Consider the following 22,169-nt stretch of genomic DNA (forward strand, 5'->3'; position numbering starts at 1 on the left):
CTCTCCTCTGAAAAACACACGAATGCACGACTTAACAAAACCTGCATATAGTTTTGGGGTTAAGGGGCCCCCAAAGGCCATCCATGGACTCTCCAGAGGAGAGTAATCCTGCGATCTGTCTGTGCACGTGTGTGTGTTTAAGGCAACACTTCTCATAACATGTCCAGTCCGGTCAGTCGGCCGGTCCTCCACTGGAGGATCCATCCGCATTGGCCGCCGGCTGGCCTGCTGAGAATCCCCTAGCTCTTCTGGCTTTCCTGAGGTTTTTTTTCCCCTGAGACTATGTTTGGATTTCCCCCCATATCTGAGAATCCGAGTTATGAGGGTGATGTCAATTCCTCCCACCTGCCTAGCCAATGTCCCGCATGACCCAGGGGAGAACAACGTGGGGCAAGTCTACTGGACGATGTGAAAGTGAAATGCAGCCTTAGTCAGAACCCAGCAAAACCGAGAGCAGTGTACCTCCCAGGGCAGAGCAGGCTGCAGGCAAACTCCCTGAAGCTCTTCAGCTCCAGCAGCTCTTTGACCTCACAGAGGCACGGCTTCCATCTCTTAGCTCCTGATGGTTCTTAGTTTTTCCTAAACAGCTCTCTTGGGGGGTGGTTGACAGATAATAAACAGTGCACATATAAATTAAACAATTTGATAAGTTTAGAGGTAAACGTAAAGTCAGGAAACCATCACCACCACCACGAAAGTAAATATAATCATCACTCTCAGAAGCTTCCCCATGTCCTGTGTTCCTTTCACTTATAATAATTATCCTGAGAATTCTCCAGCTTGTAACTTGTATCAAGCAGTCCATTCTTCTTTATTACTGAGAATTGTTCTAATGCACGGATGTTGTAGTTTTTTTATCCATCCACTTTGTTGCTGGACGTTTTGGGGGTTTCTGGTTTTGACTATTAAATATAAAACTATTATGAACATTTCCATATAGGTTTTTGTGTGGACAGAGGTTTTCATTTCACTTGGGTAGAGAAAATGGCTGGGAGTGAATGGCTGGATAACATGACATGTGTATGCTTACTGTTTAAAGTAACAGCCAATCTGTTTTCTAAAGGAATTGTACTCATTTACATTCCCACCAGCAGTGGGCAAGAGTTCCACTTCCTCTCCATCTTTGTTGGCACTTGGTATGGCCAGTCTTTTTTTGTTAACTTTTAATTTTTTTCCAGTTTTATTGAGGTATATGTAATTGATATATAATATTGTGCAAGTTTAAGCTGTACAAAGGGCTTCCCAGATGGCACAGTGATAAACAACCCACCTGCCAATGCAGGAGATGCCAGAGACACAGGTTTGATTGCTGGGTCAGAAAGATCCCCTGGAGGAGGGCATGGCTACCCATGTTCTCCAACGTTCTTGCCTGGAGAATCCCATGGACAGAGGAGCCTGGTGGGCTACAGTGCATGAGGTCGTAGAATCAGAACAACTGAGCAACTGACCGCACACACAAGGTGTACAAAGTGATGATTTGATATGTGTATATATTGTGAAATGATTGCTGCAATAAGATTAACACATTCATCATCAGCTCCCATAGTTATCAAAAGAAAACAATTATGTGTGTGTGATCAGTCTTTCTCTTTAATCATCCCCATTCTAGTAGATGTGTAGTTGTCTTTCATAGTTTTAATTTGCATTTTCCTAATAATTAATAATATTGAGCATCTCTTATTGTGCTTCCTTGCCATCAATCTGTCTTCTTTTGGTAAAGTGTCTAGTTAAGCATTCTGCCCTTTAAAAAATTGAGTTATTGAATTATTATTGAGTTTTGAGAGTTCTTTATATTTTCTGGGTATAAGTCCTTTATTGGATATATGATTTGCAAAAAAAAATTTTCAGAGTCTGTGACTTCTCTTTTCATTTTCATAACAGTGTTTGATGAAGAGAAGACATTTTTAACTTTGATGAAGTTCAGCTCATGAATTTGTTCTTTTGTATTGTGCTTTTAGTGTCATATCTAAGAAATATTTGCTTAAGTCAAGGTTACAAAGGTTTTCTTCTATGTTTACTTCTAGAAGTTTTATAGTTTAGCTTTTATTGATGTCTGTGATTCATTTTGAATTAATTTTTCATATAATGTGAAATATGGGTTGAAAATTTTGTATTTGTTTGGTTTTCCAAGCAAATGTGGCTATCCAATTTTTCCAGCACCATTTGTTCAAAAGATGATCTCTGTTGAACTGCTCTTACACCTGTATTCAGCATCAGCTGTTTGTATATATTGGTTGCTATAGACAAAACATCACTACATGAAAATCAATTATATTTCTATACATTAGCAATGGGTAATTGGAAACTGAATTTTTTAAATAACAATATCATTTGCAGTAGCATCAGAAAGTTAGGGATAACTCTGACCAAAAAAAAAAAAAAAAAAAAAAAAATGAGAAAGACTGTACACTAAAACCCACAAAGCACTGCTGAGAGAAATTAAAGAAGATCTAAACAAATGGAGGTGTGTCATGTTCACGGACTGGACAAATTAATGCTGCTAAAGTATCAGTTCTCCAGATAAAATTTTTATCAGATAAAAATTCCAGCAGGCTTTCTTATAGAAAATGATAGACTGGTTGCAAAATTGAGACAGGAAATGCAAAAGACCTAGCACAATCAAACAGCTTTGAAAGACAACTGAGCTGGGGGATCAGCACTTCTGACTTTAAGACTTACAAAGTTGCAGTAATCAGGACAGCGTGCATGCTAAGTGCTTCATTTGTGTTCGACTCTTTGCGACTCCTTGGAATGAAGCACGCCAGCCTCCTCTGTCCATGGGATTTTCCAGGCAAGAATACTGGAGTGGATGGCCATGCCCTCCTCCAGGGATCAAACCCAGGTCTGCATTGGCAGGCGGGTTCTTTACCACTAATGCCACCTGGGTAGCCGCCAGGACATGTTCTCCTGGTGTAAAAATGGATGAATAGCTAAGAGAACAAAGGGTACCTGATGTTTTTAAGTGACTGAGAAGGGAAGTGGACACAGATGATTAGATTTGCTACTTGGCAGTGTGATCCTGGTCGGGAGTTATACAGAGCAGCTCTTTCCTTACAACTAGCTGGGTAAATGATAGTTTCAGATCTGTTCCCGCTAGTTTTCAGTGCTAATAGACAAAGCGAGTTGCTGTCATCTGTTCTGATTCAGGAGGCCTGATCTGGAGGGGAACGCATCATCTTGGCCAGGCAGCTTCTTAAAGACCCTCGTAACCCGTGAGGCTTCAGGTGATTTGCCCAAAGCAGCTGGAGACGATGATGATTTGTTTGAAGCTGAATATCCCTGCTCACCAGCTTGGGTTTTGTTATGCAGGGTGCTGGTGTGCCTAAAGGTGGTTGTACAGCTTGTGTCTTTAAACATTTTTTTAATTAATAAGCCATTTTTCAGACATCTGGGGAGTTTTGCTAAAACTTTTGTCAAATCATTTTTATCTCATTTTTGCTTTGTGCTGCTACTGATGGCAAAAAAGTGATACAAACTTAAATGTACAAAATATGGGATTTGTTGAAATCAACCTGAATGCCCCACAGTGGAGGACTGCATAAATATAATGGGGTTGCTTTCAAACAGTACGCACTGTATGATTCAGCCTTTACTAGAGATCTAGAGTCGAGAGATGATAGATTGTGTGTGTATGCGTCTGTGTCTGTGTAGTTTTCTGCCTTTTCTTGTCTTTCCAATGTAATTTGCATTGCTTTTGTAATAAAAGGAAAAAATAAAACTACAAAAGAAGTAACACAAAAAAGAGCTAGAATTTTGGAGTTTTTTCTAATTCATCTTTAGTTAATTATAACCAATCTTGTTTGGCAATGTTTTGGTGGCTTTGTAAATTTTGCAGATTGCTCAAAATTGGGCTCTATAAAGTCACTGCATATAACTGCATTATATACATATATTTTACAATCCTTTATGACTTGTTTAAATAATTCCTTATTGTTAGAGTTGTTGGTAGGCTTCTGTTACCTGCCAAAGGATGGATATTCAGGTTGTTTCAAAATCTCTGATATTCTAAACAGCATAGAATAAAATAAGTTGGATGAAAATTAGCTATATAGAACAAATAAGGCAAGGGGAAAGCCCTCGAAGTCTTTTTTAAATGGCATAAACATTTGAGGATATTCTTTTGCAATAAAATCATCACTCTAGCTAACTTGTATTGGGCTAGATCACTTCTACCAAACTGATTTTACCCAATAGCACATAACTAAGTAAATACATGTATAAAGTCCCCTAGTACATTCTCTTGGAGTCATATCCATGTTACTTATTAAACATGATTGATGTTATTTGAATGTTTCTACTTGGAAAGATGATTTTCTCCTGCACAGTGGGAAGGTAATTAAGGGCTGGGTCCAGGGGGATATTACTGGAGCTGTATGGTGGAAGAGTTGGACCTCTCTAGTGGCTCAGATGGTAAAGAATCCACCTGCAGTGTGGGAGACCCAGATGTGATCCTTGGGTCAGGAAGATCCCCTGGAAGAGAATATAGCAACCCAATCCAGCATTCTTGCCTGGGAAATCCCATGGAGAGAGGAGCCTGGCAGGCTACAGTCCACAGGGTCACAAAGAGTTGGGCAAAACTAAAGTGACTTAGCATGCATGCACGTGGTGTACGGGTTACTCTTGTCAAGAGTGTGGAGAATAAACTGTAGGCAAGAGAGTCTGGAGGCAGGAAGCTAAGCTGGAGACTTTTGCAATAGTTCCAGTAAGTGGTGATGAAACCCTGAACCAAGGCGGTGTTGGTAAGGTGGAAGGTGGGGGGGCAGATTTCCTCCTGAGTCCTTCGAGTATAGAATGTATTTCATTCTTTTGTTCGTCCTTCAACCTACAGCCACTCAAGTCTCCCAAGCTTTCAGAAGTCATAATTTAAGGATTTGAATGATGATGAGTCTACCTACCACACAAAAGGTAGACTGGGAGGCTTAGTTAACGAGCCTGAGAGAGCTGATGAGTTAAAGGCATGACCTGGGTGTAGCGGGTACTTACACTGAGTGCCAAGAGGAAAATGTGTGTTGGCTTGGCTGGTGCTTCAGCCAGAATAAAGAGGGAGAATGGATTACTGAAAACACAGAAAGGCTTTTATGCATTGGCTACATCAGTGTCACAACGAGCACAAGGGCAGCGATCATATCCTATATGTCTTGGTATCCCACCAGTCAGCGTGCTATAGGCGTTTCAACAGCAGAATATGAGGCAGGAAATGCTGAAATGGATTCTGACTTTTCTTACAGAATGGGAGGAGCCTGCTACTCTTGAGCTCTGGATTCGAGAGTAGGCCAGGATTACTTACTCATGTTAGAAAAAAGTCTGATTCACAGGTTCTGGGAAGTAGAAAGAGGTGTGGCCCTACACAAATATTTTGGTGACTTCATTTAAACAATCGTTAGGACTTGTTATGTATATTTTTTGCCTACTTAAGAATTTTGAAAATCCAAGAATCTTACATTTTCTCCCATTTCCATTACTTCATCCATTCCATCTATAGATTAGTAAGCTGAAAACTAACTTCAGAAAACACCCATCACATACTGGGCTTAGCTCCTGTAATAAGAGTACCTGAGAACTATATTCAGGAGCTTTCAGTGTTGTAAACAAGGTGAGATTTGCTTCACTAACTATCTAGAGGACAATGTTATGAGAAGAGAAATTATAATTGAAGTATCAAAAGGTGTGACTAAGGCCTCTGAGATGAAGATTATTGACACAATCCAATGTGTTACCTCCATTGCACTTGTGAAAGTCTAGCTTCGTAAAGTGAGTTACTGACCAATATGTGGTTGATTGGCTGCGCAGGTGGCTCAGTGGTAAAGAATCTGCCTGCAATGTAGGAGACACAGGTTCCATCCCTGGGTTGGGAAGATCCCCTGGAGATGGGAATGGCAACCTACTCCAGTATTCTTGCCTGGGAAATCCCATGGACACAGGAGCTTGGCGGGCTATAGTCCATGGGGTTGCAAAGCGTTTGACACAACTGAGAGGCTAAGCATGCACACACACACACACACATACACACACACACACAGTTCACAGTGGAAAGTAGACTTCCTTTTTCAGTAAAATGACAGAGTAGACATTCTGAAAAATTCTGCTGGAAACAAAACACCCAGAAATGATGAATAATAGATAGAAAACATCTATTAAAATCCATAGCCAATAAAATATGTAATCAGCTGTTTAAAGTAAAAATAATAATAATGTATTGTGGTATTTATAAGTAGAAGCAAAACATTTGAGAGAATAGCAAAAGGCTGGATGGAGAGAAATGAAAGTATATTGTTCAAGGTTCTTATACTACACATGTGAAGTAGTATGATTTCACCTGTGGGTGAGCTGTGATGAGGCAAAGACATATACTACAGATCTGAAAGCAAACACTGCAATAACACAACAGAGTGTTACATTTAGTAAGACAACACAGTAAATGAAATGGAATCATGAAATTTCTATGGAACCACCTGCATAGAAAATCCCATGGAATCTACAAAAATGCTAATGGAATGAGTGAGCAAAGTTGCAGAGCACACAATCAATTTACAAACATCAATATACAAAATACTAGCAACAATTAAAAACTGAAATAAACATAATGTCATTTGGGTTGTAGTAAAAATATGAAGTACTTAGGGATATATTGACAAAAGATGTACAAAATTGATACACTGAAAACTAGAAAAAATTTCTGAGATAAATTACTGAAGACTTAAATAAATCAAGAAAGACTGTGTTTATGGGTATTGAGAAGACTCAGTACTATTAAGATGTCAGTTCTTCACCAACTTGATCTATAAATTTAATGCAATTCCAATCAAACTTTCAGCAGGCTTATTTTTTTCCAGTTAGAAATTGATATACTGATTGAATAACCCAGTAAAGGACCAAAGTCAGCTTTGAAAATGATTAACAAAGTCAGAGGACTTACACTACCTGACTTCAACAATAAAGCTACAATAATCAAGACAGCAAGGTATTGCATGTCTAGATGAACAAATAGACAAATATATCATTGGAACAGAATGTCAAGTCCCTAAATAACCCCACATATACTTGGTCCTGGGTACAGATCCTATACCAACACCACTGGAGGCCCACCACTGCTGCTGCTGGAGACGCTTTTACATGCACAAACCCGTTAAAGATAACGAGGGAGCGTTTGGCTGCCACGAAAGGAAAAGGCAAGACGACTGAAAGCTGCAAGCCTGAGCGCCAGGCACAGCGGGCCTGCCTAAGACTGAGGCTGGACCAGGACAAGAGTCAGCTTCCCCTGGCCCCACCCCATCCAGGCAAGCAAATGCCAAGTCACAAGCGCAGCCATCAACTGCCCAGGGTGGGGTGGGCAGGAGTGTGGAGAGATAACCCCTGTGGTTTAGATAAACAGAAGAGGACTCAAGATGAGGGTGGAGCAGGAACACTGAGAAAAACCCCCGCCACTCCAGCCCCCAGTCGAAGCACTTGTTGCTCAGTCACTATGTGGTGTCTGACTGCAGCCCCATGGATTGCAGCACACCAGGATCCTCCGCCCTCCGTTATCTCCCAGAGTTTACTCAAATTCACCCTAAGCACAAGAAAAGACTAAAAGAGGGCTTCCCTGGTGGCACAGTGGTAAAGAATTCACCTGCCAATGCAGAGGACACAGGTTCGATCCCTGCGCAGGAATATCCCACATGCCACAGAGCAACTAAGTGTGTGTGCCACAACTACTGAGCCTGTGCTCTCGAGCCTGGGAGCAGCAGCTACTGAAACCTGTGTGTGCCCTGCAGCCATGCTCTGCAACAAGAGATGCCACTGCAGTGAGAAGCCCGCACGCAGCAACTAGAGAGGAGACCCTGCTCACTGCAGCGAAGACCCAACACAGCCCCCGCCCTGCCCCATCCCCTGCTAAAACAAACAAACAAACAAAAAAAACTGGGGGAATTTGAAGCCAATGCTAGTCTGAAGTTAACCATAGCAACAACAAAATCTAAATCCAATTCAACAACTGACTTGACTGACTGGACCTTTCCCACATCATCAGTTTAGCATTAGAAGTGTTCACACTTTCAGGTATAAATACTGTTTATCTCAGTTCTACAAATATGGTTAAGCATTCAATCAAAAATTGAGCCATGCAAAAAAATATGTCTCAACATACTGTATGTCTATGTCACAACAACAGAAAAGTCCCACTATGAAGTGAAAGTGAAGTCGCTCAGTCTTGTCCGACTCTTTGGGACCCCATGGACTATGGCCTACCAGGTTCCTCCGTCCATGGGATTTTCCAGGCAAGAGTACTGGAGTGGGTTGCCATTTCCTCCTCCAGGGGATCTTCCCGACCCAGGGATCAAAAGCAATAAACAAGACTCACCGATGACCCAGAAATTGAAACTATCAGTTCAGTTTAGTTCAGTTCAGTCGCTCAGTCATGTCCGACTCTTTGCACTGGAAGTTAAAGGAACTGTTGGGTTGGCCAAAAAGGTCCTTCAGTTTTTTAGGTAAAAATAAAAGACACATTTTTCATTTTCACCAAGAACTTTCTTTTCTTTTCTTTTTTTTTTTTTTACCAAGAACTTTATTCAACAATATATTCCCTGTTTTGTTCCACTACCTTCTGCCATTTTTTTCAGGCAACTTCATAAATCCATCTTCCCAAAACTTTGTATCTTTTTGAGCAAACAACTGTTCCAAGTGCCTTATACAGTCTTCCAGGGAATTGAAAATTTTTCCATTAATTTGTAAAGACTGAAATAAATGGACACCTAAAGGTGCAGTGTCTGGTGTATATGGCAGATGAATCAGAACTTTCCAGTCAAACTGCAACAGTTTTTGCTTGGTGTCAAAGAAACACGCGATCTTGCATTATCTTAATGTACATGTGTTTTCTGTTGACTAATTTTGGATGCTTTTCGCTGAGTGCTGCTTTCAGTTGGTCTAATTGGGAGCAGTATTTGTTGGAATTAATCGTTTGGTTTTCCAGAAGGAGTTAATAATAGAGGACTCCCTTCCAATCCCACCATATACACAACATCACTTTCTTTGGATGAAGATTGGCCTTTGGTATGGTTGGTGGTGGTTCATTTCCCCTGGCCCACTATCTTTTCCATTCTGCATTATTGTACAGTGTCTACTTTTCATGACCTATCACAATTTGTTTTAAAAATGGAAGATATTACATTTAAGTGGAGAGTCACATGTAGAAATACAGTCAAGGTTTTTTTTTGTTTTTGTTTTTGTTTTGCTTAACTTTGTGGAACCCAAACATCAAAGCGATGGATATAAGCAACCTGGTGCACAGGATCTTCAACCCTCGGTTTGGATACTTTGAGTATGTCAGCAATCGCCTGCATGATATAACAATTAATTGACTGTTCTCAATTAATGTCTCAATTTGACTACTATCAACTTCAACTGGTCTACTCAACCATGGAATGTCATCCAGTGAGAAATCTCCAGCATGAAACTTTGCAAACCACCTTTGACATGTTCGATTAGTCACAGCATCGTCTCCATACACTGCACAAATATCTTTCTGCATTGCAGTTGTGTTTTTACCTTTCCTGAAATAATAATGCACAATATGCCAAAAATGTTGCTTTTTTCTTCCATCTTCAATATTTAAAATGGCTACATACAAATTCCCCAATTTTGATAAGCTTTTAAAAATGTATGCTGATATGATAGTTGTCACAATACAATCTAACAAAATTGTTTCCAGTGAAGTTAAAGACAACTAAGCTCTATGAGAGCCATCTTATGGAAAAAACCAAAGGAACCTTTTGGCTAGCTCAATATCATTAACATGTTAAAGGCTCAGATGAAAAAGATAGACAGCATTCATATGTAAAGGGGGGAATTTCAGCTGAGAAATGGAAATCATGAGAAAGTCTCAAATGGTAATATTAGAAAAAACTTAACAACAATACAGATGAAGCAAGCCTTTGACAAGCTTATCACAGCGCTTGACATAGCCAAGAAAAGAATCAGTAAACTTGAAGACAGGTCAGTACACATTAACAGCAACACAAAGAGCAAACAAGAGAGGGAAAACAGACCAGGGCAGAGCATCCAAGAGCTGTGGTAGGAAGTGGTTTCATACATGTGTAATCAGAGCTCCACAAACAGAAGAGAATGGAGCAGAAGAAATAGTTGAAGAGATAATAGTTGGGAATTTCTCCAAGTTTATAAAAGCTATTCAATTACAGATGCAGGAAGCTAAGAGAACACCAAGCAGGATAAATGCCAGCCCCTTGAAATAATCTCATGCTAGACACATCATACTCAGACTGCTGAAAAATGAGGAGAGGGAGAAAATCATGACCCAAAGAATAAAGATACATTATATACAGAGGAACAAAGATAAGAAAGTAGGGTCTTAAAGAGATATTTGTGCACCTATGATCATAGCAGCATTATTCACAGTAAGCAAATTGTAGAAGCAGCACAAGTGTCCATCAGCAGATGAATGACAATCAAAATGTGGTTGATACAGAGTGCAATATTTAGCCTTAAAAAGGAAGGCGGTTTTGAAATATGCTACAATATTGATTATGCTAAATGAAATAGTGTGTTAGTCACTCAGTCATGTTCACTCTTTGCGACCCCATGGACTGTAGCCCACCAGGCTCCTCTGTCCATGGAATTCTCCAGGCAAGAATACTGGAGTGGGTTGCCATGCCCTCCTCCAAGGGATCTTCGCCATCTAGGGATCAAACCTAGGTCTCCTGCAGTGTAGGCAGATTCTTTACCATCTGAGCCACCAGGGAAGCCCTTTAAGTGAAATAAGCTGGTCACAAAAAAGACAGGTACAGCTTTGAGCATGTTGCCTTTGCAATTCTGAGGAAATGGACTGGTCCTGAGCATCACTGTGTGTGTGGTGTTTGGGGTGAGGCGGGGGTTCTGAGTCTCCTCCCTTCTAAGGTTTCAGAACAACCTCTGGCAGAGAGGCTCAACACTCGACTCTGACATTACAGACTCTCCCAAGGCCAAGACAATGATGGTGTCAGCTCCAGAGACCAGACTTGGAATAAGGAAGGAAACCAGCTAAATACACTCTTGCCAACTAAATCCCGTCTTTGCCGAGCCCTCTCCCATCTGCTGTATTCTCTGGAGTTACTCCTCTGTGACTGGAGAGACCGTCCAGCCATCAGTAATGTATCCTGAGAGGTCCAAAAGTCCAAGGTCCATTCAGGCTCCCACAGAAGGAAGGAACACTTTATCATAGAACAGAGTCTAGTGTTTTTATGGGACTATCCATGCTGGTCATGGTCAAATGCTTCCAGGGTTGAGTTTTACGGTCATTCCTCTCCACTTCACCTACCCGTCCCCTTCTAAATACTTCCCCAGCTCTGTTCACGTATAGCAAAGCCCCACAGGTACAGACTTAGGATTTTGGTAGCAAAAATCTGAGATTTAATTTAAGATTTTGTGGTGTGGTACTGTCAAGCTAGACACACACAAACACACCCACAGAACATTTTTGAGCTGGAGGTGGGGGAGAATTAGATTCAATGAAAAAATATTATAAATTCAGAGGAGCACACCAGGAAGAACTGTGAAAGAAATCCTCACTGATGGAACCAAGACCATGACCTGAAAAAGAATGAACAAGCAGTTTTCATGCTGAAAAGTAACTTGCTGTGATGCCAGGGCGCTTCTACGCCTGTAAATAGCAGAGGGCATGGTCCCTGGGCCGGCAGCATCGTCATCACCAGGAGCTTGTTAGGGCTGGGGTTAGGAAGTGAGATGCTTGGCTCCTGCCTGGGACCTGCTGACTCGGGAGTTCCAAGAAGAGGGTGCAGTACTCTGTGTTTTCACAGGCCCTCCAGACGGTTCTGGTGCACATCTGAGAAGCACTGACAAGGAGGGTAGAAGAGGAGGGTAAAGGCAGCAAAGAGCAGAGTTGACGAGGCAGAGCAAGGCCTCCAGTGTGGCCCTGATGGAGACGAACACTCCCATCAGGGACAATGCAGAACTCTTGGCTGCAGCCCGCGAGCGGCAACTAAAAGACCCCACACGCTGCAGCTAAGACCCGGAGCAGGGCTCCCCTGGTGGCTCGGTGGCAAAGAATCTGCCTGCCAGTGCCAGAGACTTGGTTTCGAGCCCTGATCCGGGAAGATCCCATATGCTGCAGAGCAACTAAGCCTGTGCGCCACAACCATTGACCTTGTGCTCTAGAGCCACAACTACTGAAGCTCTCGGACCCCAGAGCAACAAGAGAGGCCGTGAGCGCCGCACCTGGAGTAGCCCCCGATCACCACAACTAGAGAAAAGCCCACGCAGCAACAAAGACCCAGCACAGCCAAAAATAAATAGCATAATCTGATTTTTTAGAAGACCCAGAGCAGTGAAATAAACATTAAAAAAAAAAAGACGACCAAGTGTAGAAAGAGTGGAAGCACCACTACTGGCCCCCGGGGAAGTGAGGAAGAAACTCTAAAAGGTGTGAAGAGAGGACAGGTAATGAGGGGCAGTCAGCACCATGAAAATCACGAGGGAAATAATCAAAGATTTTCCTGACCCAAAGGTAATTGTTGTCTGAGCTGTAGAGGGCTCGTAGAGTTTGCTTCAAGAGGAAATCTCAAGGAAAGGGCCCCAGGCACCACTCAGCTAATGTTGATTTGCATGCTTACTTATTTTTTACTTTTATTTATTCCGATACAACCTCAAACTCACCAGGAAGTTGTAAAGACAGTACAAAGGCCTTCTGAATACCTTTTACCCATCTTTGCCAACTGTTTACATCTGGCCCCATTTTATTTTTTTCAAATGTATTTATGTGCTTTGTCGGGTCTTAGTTGCGTCATGCGAGATTGTGGCGCACAGACTCTGTAGTTGTGGCACATGGACTTAGATGCTCCATGGCATGTGGGATCTTAGTTCCCCAACCAGGGATCAAACCCATGTCCCCTGCACCGCAAAGCAGATTCCTGACCACTGGACCACCGTTTTATTTACTGTTTCCCCCTCTCTCTAAGTATAAGTACATTTGCATATTTATATTACATGTACATCTTCTTCTGAAGCATCTAAACTGTTTGCCACATTATGCTTGAAATATTTATGCCTAAATATCTCAATGTATATTTCCCAGGAATACATTTTATTACATACCTTCCTAAAACACAACACTCTTACCAGATCACAGTATGACTGTCAAAATTAGGACATTTAATCTCGGCATAATAATATTATCTAATACAAGGTCCATTTTTTCAAATTCCGTCAGTTGTCCAATTAATGTCCTTTTAGCTGTTTTCTTCCTAATTCTGGATCTAATCTAGGACCACGTGTAACATTTAGTTATCATATCTCTTTAGCCTCTTTCAGTCTGGAACATTCTGTATGTTTCCTCATGGTTAGATTCAGGTTATGAATTTAGGGGAGGGAGACCACAGATGTGGTCCTGTGTCCTTGGCAGTGAATCAGATCAGGAGGCATATGACAGCTGTGTATCTCCATGTTGGTGATCTTACTTTTATTTAATATTTAATTTATTTATTTGACCACACCGAGTCTTAGTTGCAGCATGCAGGATGTAGTTCCCTGACCAGGGATCGAACCTAGGCCCCCTGCATTGGGGATACAGTGTCATAGCCACTAGACCACCAGGGGAACGTCCCTGTGATGTTATGTCTGATCACTTGGTTCAGGTGGGCAGCTTTCTTCAAGGTAGTTACCATTTTCCCTGTTGTAACTAGTAACCAACTGTGGGAAGCAACATAGTTACCATTTTCTCACTGTAACTAGTAAGCAACTGTGGGAGATACTCTGAGACTGTATCCGTCAGGATTGTGGTCCTAAGGATCTAAGAGGAGCAGAACCACCTTGTGCTGCTGTGGGAGCCAGTTACTGTCTAGGTGAGCTGTCCTTTCTGCATCTGAAGCCGGAGCCTCCAGGTCATGGTCTGGTGGGAAGATGGATGTAAACCGGGGGGAAGCAAGAGCCCCCTGGGACCCGAGAGGCAGAGCTGGAACCCATGTGGGTCCTTCATCTTCCCTCTGAGACTCCAGCTTCCACAAGGGGCGCTCCTCATCCTGGAGCTGGACACACCTGGCCCAAAGGTGGGAGAAGCTGCAGCAAAGGGTCACAGGGCTGGAGGAGCTGCTCGGCCGCCCGTGGGGGCTGCAGATGAGTGACAGCAGGAGCTGCAAGGGCAGCCATCTCCCAAGTGCAAAGGAACAGGAGCGCTTCTTCCATCCTGCCAGGGTGCTCACACCCATCTTTACTGTGTCGCAGGTTAACTATGCATCTAAGGTGGAGTCAGGCCACCATGGAGAAGACTGCCTATTTACTTAAGTCTGCCCCAAACTTAGAATTATTACATATGCCATAAACTTAGGTACTTAGACATGCAATAAACTGTCCCACCCACATAGCAGGCAGCTCTGCAGAATGACACATTAGCACGGCGTCCTTACACTGCGGCAGTGATTCTTGTGGCTCTTACTGACACGGTTGCCATGGCCTCAACTTTTTAAATCCCCTCGAGTGACAGGGCAAATGTTTTATTTCAGAATGCCACAAACACTCAAAGTTGAAATTCATTGCCCTAAATGGAGGAAAGGATTTCCAGATTTAGAAGATGTAGGACAATTTGCTGACACATGATCTCAAACCTGAAGACAACATAGAAAACAGTGAGGACCAAAAAAAAAAAAAAGGTGACCAAGGAAAGATCAATAGATTCAAAACATGATTCGAAATTGGAATCCGTGGATGAAGCTGAACTTGAGGACTACAAGGCGAATAAGAATGTTTGGGAAGGGATTCAGGTGAGCAAGATGCAACCCAGACATCGGATGGAGAGAGTGGAGGAGGAAGGGAGTACACCTAAACAGCCAGATCGCTTATCCCATGATCTCTGTTCACACAAGTTAATAGGGAAAAATTTTTTTTTTAGAAAACTACTACATTAAAATATAATGGTTATCTTATGATCTCATTGAAAAGGGAATGAAAATGCTGTGTCCACCATAGAATCACTGTAAGTGGAGAGAGCATTGCCAGCGTCAGGATGGAGTGATAAAGGACAGCAAGCTGGATATTATAGTTTTAAAAATGTAACATTAGGGACCTCTCTTGTGGTCCAGTGGCTAAGGCTTCATGCTCCTTGACTGGGGAACTAGATGCTATATGTGGCAACTGAGACCCAGTGCACCCTAAATAAGTAAATAAATATTTTAAAAATCTAATATTAGATGTCGATGGGGTTTTAAAAGAAGAGTCAGTGTTGGATTAAGAATGAAAATCAAACAATCTATTTTCCCTTCTGAGACTAGGAAGACCAAAGTAAAGCCCAGAGTGACTGACCCACTGGACTCAGGTGTGCTCAGGTGTGCTCAGGTGTGAGGATGCTGACGCCTCACCAATACACCCTGAAGTGGGAGGAGGGGGTCTGACAGCTGGCCCTGTGGTGGCTGGCCTGTCTGTAGACTGCTGAGCACTTGGCAGTAACTGTTCCAACCACACTCTGAATGTGGCTCCCTCTGATTTGATGTCTAAAGAGGCCCTCCTAGCCAGCAGGATGTGGCAGAAGGGGTTCAGGAGGTGGTGACCCTGAGAGGTGAGTACGTGTCCCACTCATTCTGGCAGTGATTCTCTGACATCTGTACCTAGGCTAGCAGCTGGGGAGTGTGGAAACCCAGAGGGCGCTTTCTGGAGGAGAAGATGGGTAAGCCCTGGGCAGAGGGTCAGGCAGGAAAGCAGAAAGCTAGGACTCCACGCAGAGATGGCATGGTGTTACAGTAAAAGCAATGAGCACGCTCCGCGTGGTTTAGTTCTCCTTTGTCCTGTGATTTCTGACTTCCTGTGGTGGGGTATTTTTAAATCCCATCCCCCACTTTTTTATTATGAAGTATTTCATATATTTAAAACAGTATATAGTATATATATACATGACTGATATTCTGCCAGTTCTCATCTTTGGTGTGGCTTTTGATCTGTGGCCAGTGGTCACCCCATCGGGTCCTGGTTAATGCCAGCAGCTATTCTGATTGTTTGCTGTCTGAATCAGGCCACTGTTTGGCTGCTAGCTATTTTGATTGTTACCCCAGCATATATCATGGGGGAAAAAAAAAAAAAAAGAACCTGTGTACACATCAGCAGAAGAAACAGCATTACAAAATATTTCAAAAGCATTTTTAATAAAAATTCAGAAAGCATGAAAAGGCAGCAATCTTATCCCTCAGCTGCCTCACCTCCAGTGTGAATAGTTTCTTGTGTATGCTTTTGGAGATTTTATGTATAAACAAAAAACTGGATATATGTATTGCTTCATCTCTCACTGAGGGTAGTGTATAAAACACAGTGCTCTGTCCCTTTGCTCCCAAACCTAACAGTTTATCCTGGAAATCTCTCCACTTCAGTGCATAAATAAATTTTCTTTTTTTTTCTAATCTCTATTGTAAAGAGCTGGGTAGGACTTCATGGTACAGTGGCACTATAATCTCTATTGTAATTTATTTATTCTCCTACTGACGACACACAGGGTAATTTACTGGCTATTTTAATGGATAATGTTGTACACACTCACTTCATAAATACACCAGTAAGGCAAATCCTAGAGGTGGAACTGCTGAGTTCAAGGGTATATGCGTAAGTGTTGTAACAGTGTTTCACAGGAATGCAGATATAGCTGTAAAATAAAATCCCTGGGAGCAGAATTGCAGGGTCAAAATGCATGGGTATTTAGATTACAAGTATGTCTCACTTGGGGCTGTATGAGCCACATGCCAGTAATGGTGTAGTAACCAACTTCTGGCTCTATTCCAACTTGGGAGCTGAAAGCACTGTCTTAGGTAGTTTTATTTTACATTTCCTTCATTATGACTGAGGTTGAGCATTTTTAAAATGTATTTAACAGCATTTGTATTTCCTTTTTTGTCAAGTTCCGGTTTATACTCTTTTCCTATTTTTCTGTGGGATTGGCAGTCTTTTGATTGACTTTCAGGAGCTCTTGACATGACAGAAGTTAACACTATGTGATAGAAAATGCAGGGTTTTTTTTGTCATTTTGGTCATTTGTCTTCTGACTTACACTGAGTTTTGCCACCTGGGGCAGTTTTTCTTTTTATGCGGGACAATGTTACTTTTGTCAACCTCAGTTACTCCGAGGATGGCGCTAGTTCTCTGCTGACTCACTCAGCTGGTCTTAGTAACAAGGGCAGTGGTTTGTTTCAAGGCTACACAGCCTGGGGCAGGCTGTTCCTGAAAAGGGGCCAGGAAGTAAATAATTTAGATCTCTGTTGTAACAATTCAGTCCTGCTGTTGCAGAGTGAAAGCATCTATCTTCATGAACAAATGAGCAAGGCTGTGTGCCAATAAAACTTTATTGGCAAAAGTAGATGGCAGGCTGGATTTGGCCCTTGAGCCCTAGTTTGGACCCCTGGCACAGGGGCAGTTAGGGCGCCTTCCTCCTCCAGACTGTGAATCCAACTGGCGCTACATTCAGTCTTCCCCTCAGAGTCCCTCGCTGGCAGAAAGATTACTTCACTCACTCCTCTTGCCAGAGTCCTAACCCTCACGATGCTCCAGCTGCTCAGCAGAGACTTACTCATTTCCCAACCTGGAACCCGGAAGTCAGCTCTGCAGGCAGCTGTGGGCAGCCAGGCACCCAACCAACGAGCCACTCAGCACAGACACACCCTTTAGTAACTGAGAAAGGAGCCTTCAGGATGATGGCAAATGCTATTGAGGAATTTCCCTGTGGGACTTTGCCTCCAGCACAGCCCACTCTCAGCTGCCTCGACCGCCCCACATATGCGAAGCTTGCCCTCAGAAACTAGTTCTCCCATCTCTTCCATGCACAAGAAAACCTAATAATGTACTGAATTGATAGGGGAAAGAGCATTAAGAAATCATACAGTTATTTCAAGTGGCTACAGGAAAATCTTGCTTTGAAACTTTAACTGCAATAAACTCTTCCTGGCTTTGGATGGGACTCAGTCTTAAAGGAGGCCGCTTTGGAGGAAAGGTGGTAACCTGGCTGGGTCCTCACCTTGTAAGAACTGAGGACCCTTGTGAGGGAGGGCTTTCCTGAGGAAGTAACATTGAACTAAGCTAGGAAGGGTGGGATGGGGGGAGGCAGGGGGCATGGTGAAGGCATGGGGGATGGTGATGGGCCAAAGGCCAGTGTGGCCAGAGACAAGAGTAGCTGGAGAGGCAGACGGGGCCAGCAGAGCCTTCTTGAAGGCTCCATGTCTTAAATACAGCTGTGGATGGAACCCACTGTAGAGGAAAAGGACACAGAACTCTGGGACTCAGGTGACTGCAGGGGTGAGGGAGGGCTTTCCTAAGAAAGTGACATTAAACTCAGCTTAGGAAAGATGGCAGTGGGCAACCAGGAAAAAGTGAAGTCATCAAATATGCATTTATAAAGATGCTGCTGGGGACTCCCCTGATGGTCTAGTGGTTAAGACTCCACATTCCCAGTGCAGGGGTCCCGGGTTCTATCACTGGTGGGGGAACTAGATCCCACAGACTGCAACTAAAGATCTCACATGCCACAGCCAAAGAAATAAATACATAAACTATTTAAAAAATGAAGATGATGCCAGCTGCCTTGTGGAAATGGAAGGTTTGTTAAAGGTAGCAATCTGGAGCCTTTTGCTGTTGTTCAGGGTAGGAGAGAGACAGAGGTGGATATGTTTGAAAGATACGGAGGCTGGAGACATGGGGGTAGAGGACAGGGAGAGGGGTCTCCACTGATGACCCCCAGGCTCTAGTGATGCTCAGTGGCTGGCTCTTAAAGAAAGATCCTGGACCACTTCTAGATGGTGGGTGCCCTTACTCGACATCTTCCACATGCTTGAATCTGGGGGGTGGATCCCCGGGGTCCCTTGGGTTTAAAGTTACTGACTTCCACCCAAGCATCCTGCAGAGCAAGCTGCAATCCTCTCACATTTTCTCTCTCTTCTACGCTTCTGTAGGCATCACCTGCCCGACTCCCACATCCGTGGAGCATGCAGACATCCAGGTCAAGAGTTACAGCATCAACTCCAGGGAGCGGTATGTTTGTAATTCTGGCTTCAAGCGTAAAGCTGGGACCTCCAGCTTGACCCAGTGTGTGTTTAACGAGACCGCGAAAGTCGCCCACTGGACCACTCCCAACCTCAAGTGCATCAGTAAGTGGCTGTCCCAGTACTGTCCCTCCACCCCTTTTGCCACGGCCACGCAGAGAGCAGACCGCAGTATGGGCAGCTGATGAAGGAGCCTACATGTCTGGGTTGAGGACTGAGGCTAAATAAACCAATGGGCCTCTAAACACAGCTCAAAGAGGGGGAACTACGTGGGCTTTGGGGGCCACACAGTTCTGGATTCAAATCCTGGCTCTGCCACATAACCACCCATGAGACCTTGGGCAAAGGCCTCAATGTCTTCGATCTTTTGATTCCTCATCAAGAAAATGGGCCTGATTCATCAGGTCCTTTCAACATTGTGGGTTGTAGGAGGAGTAAGCAAACTCTGGTAAATATTAACTATTATTACCATCAGTGCTTTAGATCACAGAAGCAAGAACTGGGCTACAGACAGAGGTGTTTGCTCATAGCACCCTGCTCCCTGGAGGGCTGCCCAATTCCTCCCCAGGGGACAGCCCACAGGGAAATCACGGCCCTTCTTCCCCTGTTGATACCTGCCCTGAGAGAAGTGGGGAGACCCATGGAGCAGAGACCTCCTGGCCCAGACATTGTCTGGGATCCAGCCAGAGCTCCAGACCAAGAATGAAGAGAGATCTATGGGATTCCCCCACCTTTAAAAAAAAAAAATCCACAGCTGGATAACCATGCCAGGAGAAGTCAAAGAATCTTAGAGTGGAAGCCAGCAGTGTTATTTTCAGCAAGACTAAGCCCTGTACTCTAGAGAAGGAAAGAGCAACCCATAGTCTTCCAAGAGAAGGATGTGCTGAATAGTTACTGCACACATGGTGTGTGTCCAGGTGGGACATGTTCTCACGTAACATTTGCGGACATTCTCAGCTCCTTTCCGGGGAAAGCAGACAAACGGGGTTGTTCAAGAGCAGATTCATGGCTGGGGGACTCCTTGAAAAGCGTCTCCTATTGAATCTGTAGTGTTGAGATCACCCTGAGCCCCTGCCCTCCCACCGCGTGGCCACCGTGCAGGGCTCAGAGGCCAGGCAGGCATTCTGCTTATAGCAGAAGCATCGCTGGGCTGGGAACAGGGTGCCCATCGCATGGACCGTTGGGCCCATGGGAATGGGCTGGGCGAGGCCAGGTCTGAGCAGTAACTTTGGGGAGAGCATGGCTGTTTTCCTTGGTCTAGCCCAGGGACCCACTGGAACTGTAGTCCAGGGGCAAAAATCAGGGCTTCCTACTGTAGAGAAAGTGGGCATTTCCTCAACGTTCCAATTCCTCTGGGTGAATGAATCAAGGATGTTGAACTGAACAGGGTGGGTTGCAGGGTGGGGTTGGGGGAATGAAAGATGGGGTAAGCCTAGAATCATAGATGTTTAGAACCAAAGACTAGGGGAACCTTTAGGTCTTAGCCCCCAAAGCCCCACCTTTTACTACTAACCACTCCCTCCATGATTTCCCCAACAACTTGTGCCCAGAACAATCCATTGAGTAATCATCTGTTTTGTCATGGAAAAGCCAGCGTTAAAAAGCTGAGTTGATGTCATTGCTATCATTCTAGCCAAAGATAAGACACTTGCCTCTGAACTTTTGCACTCTGTTTGCACTGGGAACTGCAGATAAACAGCTGTTTATCTCCTGTGTGTCTGGCCAGGCCTGGGTGGCCAGATGTGTCCACTTTAAATTATAAATGTATTATTTATTTAAAGTATACATTTATTATTATTATTCTTTTATCTACATGCAGTTCTGAAGCCACCCCAGGTTCCACCCTGGGATCATAAATGCCGTGTGGTTATCCTCTCTCTAGGAGACCCCTCCCTGAGTCACCAAAGGCCACCCTCCACAGCAGCGCCGACAGGGTTGACCCCAGAGCCAGAGAGCCCCACCCCCTCCGGAAAAGGTAGGAATGCCGCAGACTCTCTCAGGACTCCCATCCTCGGCTGCCCTCAGGTCCACAGAGAGCCTGCAGATCTGTGGACCGCTGCGGGGATTCCACCGCAAACACCCCTTATTCACGTCAAGGATAAGAACTGACATTAGCTTCATTTTCTCTTTTAAGCCAAAGTTGCTGGACAACCAGGCTTCATGGGTGCACACTTCATAGTGGTTTAAAAGCCACTCTTACTAGGCCAGATCACACTTCATGGTAGATGTGTAGCTTCGAGAATGGGGGGGGTGGGGGCTGAGGTTCTGCCCACCTTGCGTATCAGCCTTCCTGGGCCTCATGGGCACTGGCAGAAAACCCAATCCTCCTAGATCAGAGACGGAGGACTCTCTTGCCTGGCACTGCAGGCAGCGGGGCCACCGGCAGGTTTCATCAAGTCCCTCGTCCACACGTGCCTTAAACAGGCCTAAGCAGGTGCCCGTGTGGGCGGCAGACATCCCTGGAGAGGAGGGAGCCTGAGCAGGAACCTGATGTTTTAATGTTGGTGTGAACACATCTGCCCTGTGCTCCGAGGGAGGTACTATCTCCACCTGCCAAGGCCATCTAAGCATCCTTGAAAAGATGGACCTCCACTGGCGAGACGTGCAGAACTGGGAGAGACCCAAGCACACCATCTCCCAACAACCCTACTCGTGATTGTTTCGGTACACACGCTTGCACAAAGCTGCCAGGATTCTGCATTTTGACCGAGTCTTAGGAAACTCTACCCTAGTTTCCTCTGCACTGTTAAGAAAATCTGAGCTCTTGGATGCAAAATATCCTGGAAAGACTTGCCCTGTGTCTTCTGACACCCTCTCTTGACTCCTGATTCTCTGTGGCCCATTACCCAGTGTGAGGTTTTCATTAATTTTTTATTTATTTTGGCTGTGCTGGGTCTTTGTTGATGCTTAGGCTTTTCTCTAGCTGCGGTGAGCAAGGGCTATGGTCACGTTCCGGTGCATGGGTTTCTCATTGCTATGGCTTCTCTTGCTGTGGAAGCACAGGCTCTAGGCGCCCAGGCTTCAGAAGCTGCAGCTCGTGGATCAGGAGTTGTGGCTCGAGGGCTCTAGTGCGCTGGCTCACTAGTTGTGGAGTCTAGGTTTAGTTTCCCTGCGGCATGTGGGAGCTTCCTGGGCCGGGGATCAAACCTGCGTCTCCTGCGTCGGCAGGTGGCTTCTTTACCA

At 44.1% G+C, this 22,169-nt stretch overlaps 1 protein-coding gene and 1 non-coding gene across 7 annotated transcripts in view; one reads left to right on the plus strand and one right to left on the minus strand.

Moving 5' to 3' along the window:
• Positions 1 to 22,169, plus strand: part of IL15RA (interleukin 15 receptor subunit alpha) — a 45,533-nt gene that overhangs the window by 896 nt on the left and 22,468 nt on the right. For 5 of the 6 annotated variants that reach the window (XM_070801989.1, XM_070801990.1, XM_070801992.1 and 2 more), the window contains exons 2-3: positions 18,897 to 19,091; positions 20,869 to 20,961. In XM_070801989.1, the coding sequence (XP_070658090.1) occupies positions 18,897 to 19,091; positions 20,869 to 20,961 (288 nt within the window). The remainder of the gene's footprint in view (positions 1 to 18,896; positions 19,092 to 20,868; positions 20,962 to 22,169) is intronic. The other variant, XM_070801991.1, reaches the window with a different exon arrangement.
• On the minus strand, positions 13,509 to 13,582 carry TRNAG-CCC (transfer RNA glycine (anticodon CCC)). Its single transcript has one exon. It is a non-coding gene; the product is annotated as a tRNA-Gly (tRNA).

The sequence above is a fragment of the Bos indicus genome, chromosome 13 (genome assembly GCF_029378745.1).
Source record: "Bos indicus isolate NIAB-ARS_2022 breed Sahiwal x Tharparkar chromosome 13, NIAB-ARS_B.indTharparkar_mat_pri_1.0, whole genome shotgun sequence".
In the NCBI taxonomy this organism is placed as follows: domain Eukaryota; kingdom Metazoa; phylum Chordata; class Mammalia; order Artiodactyla; family Bovidae; genus Bos; species Bos indicus.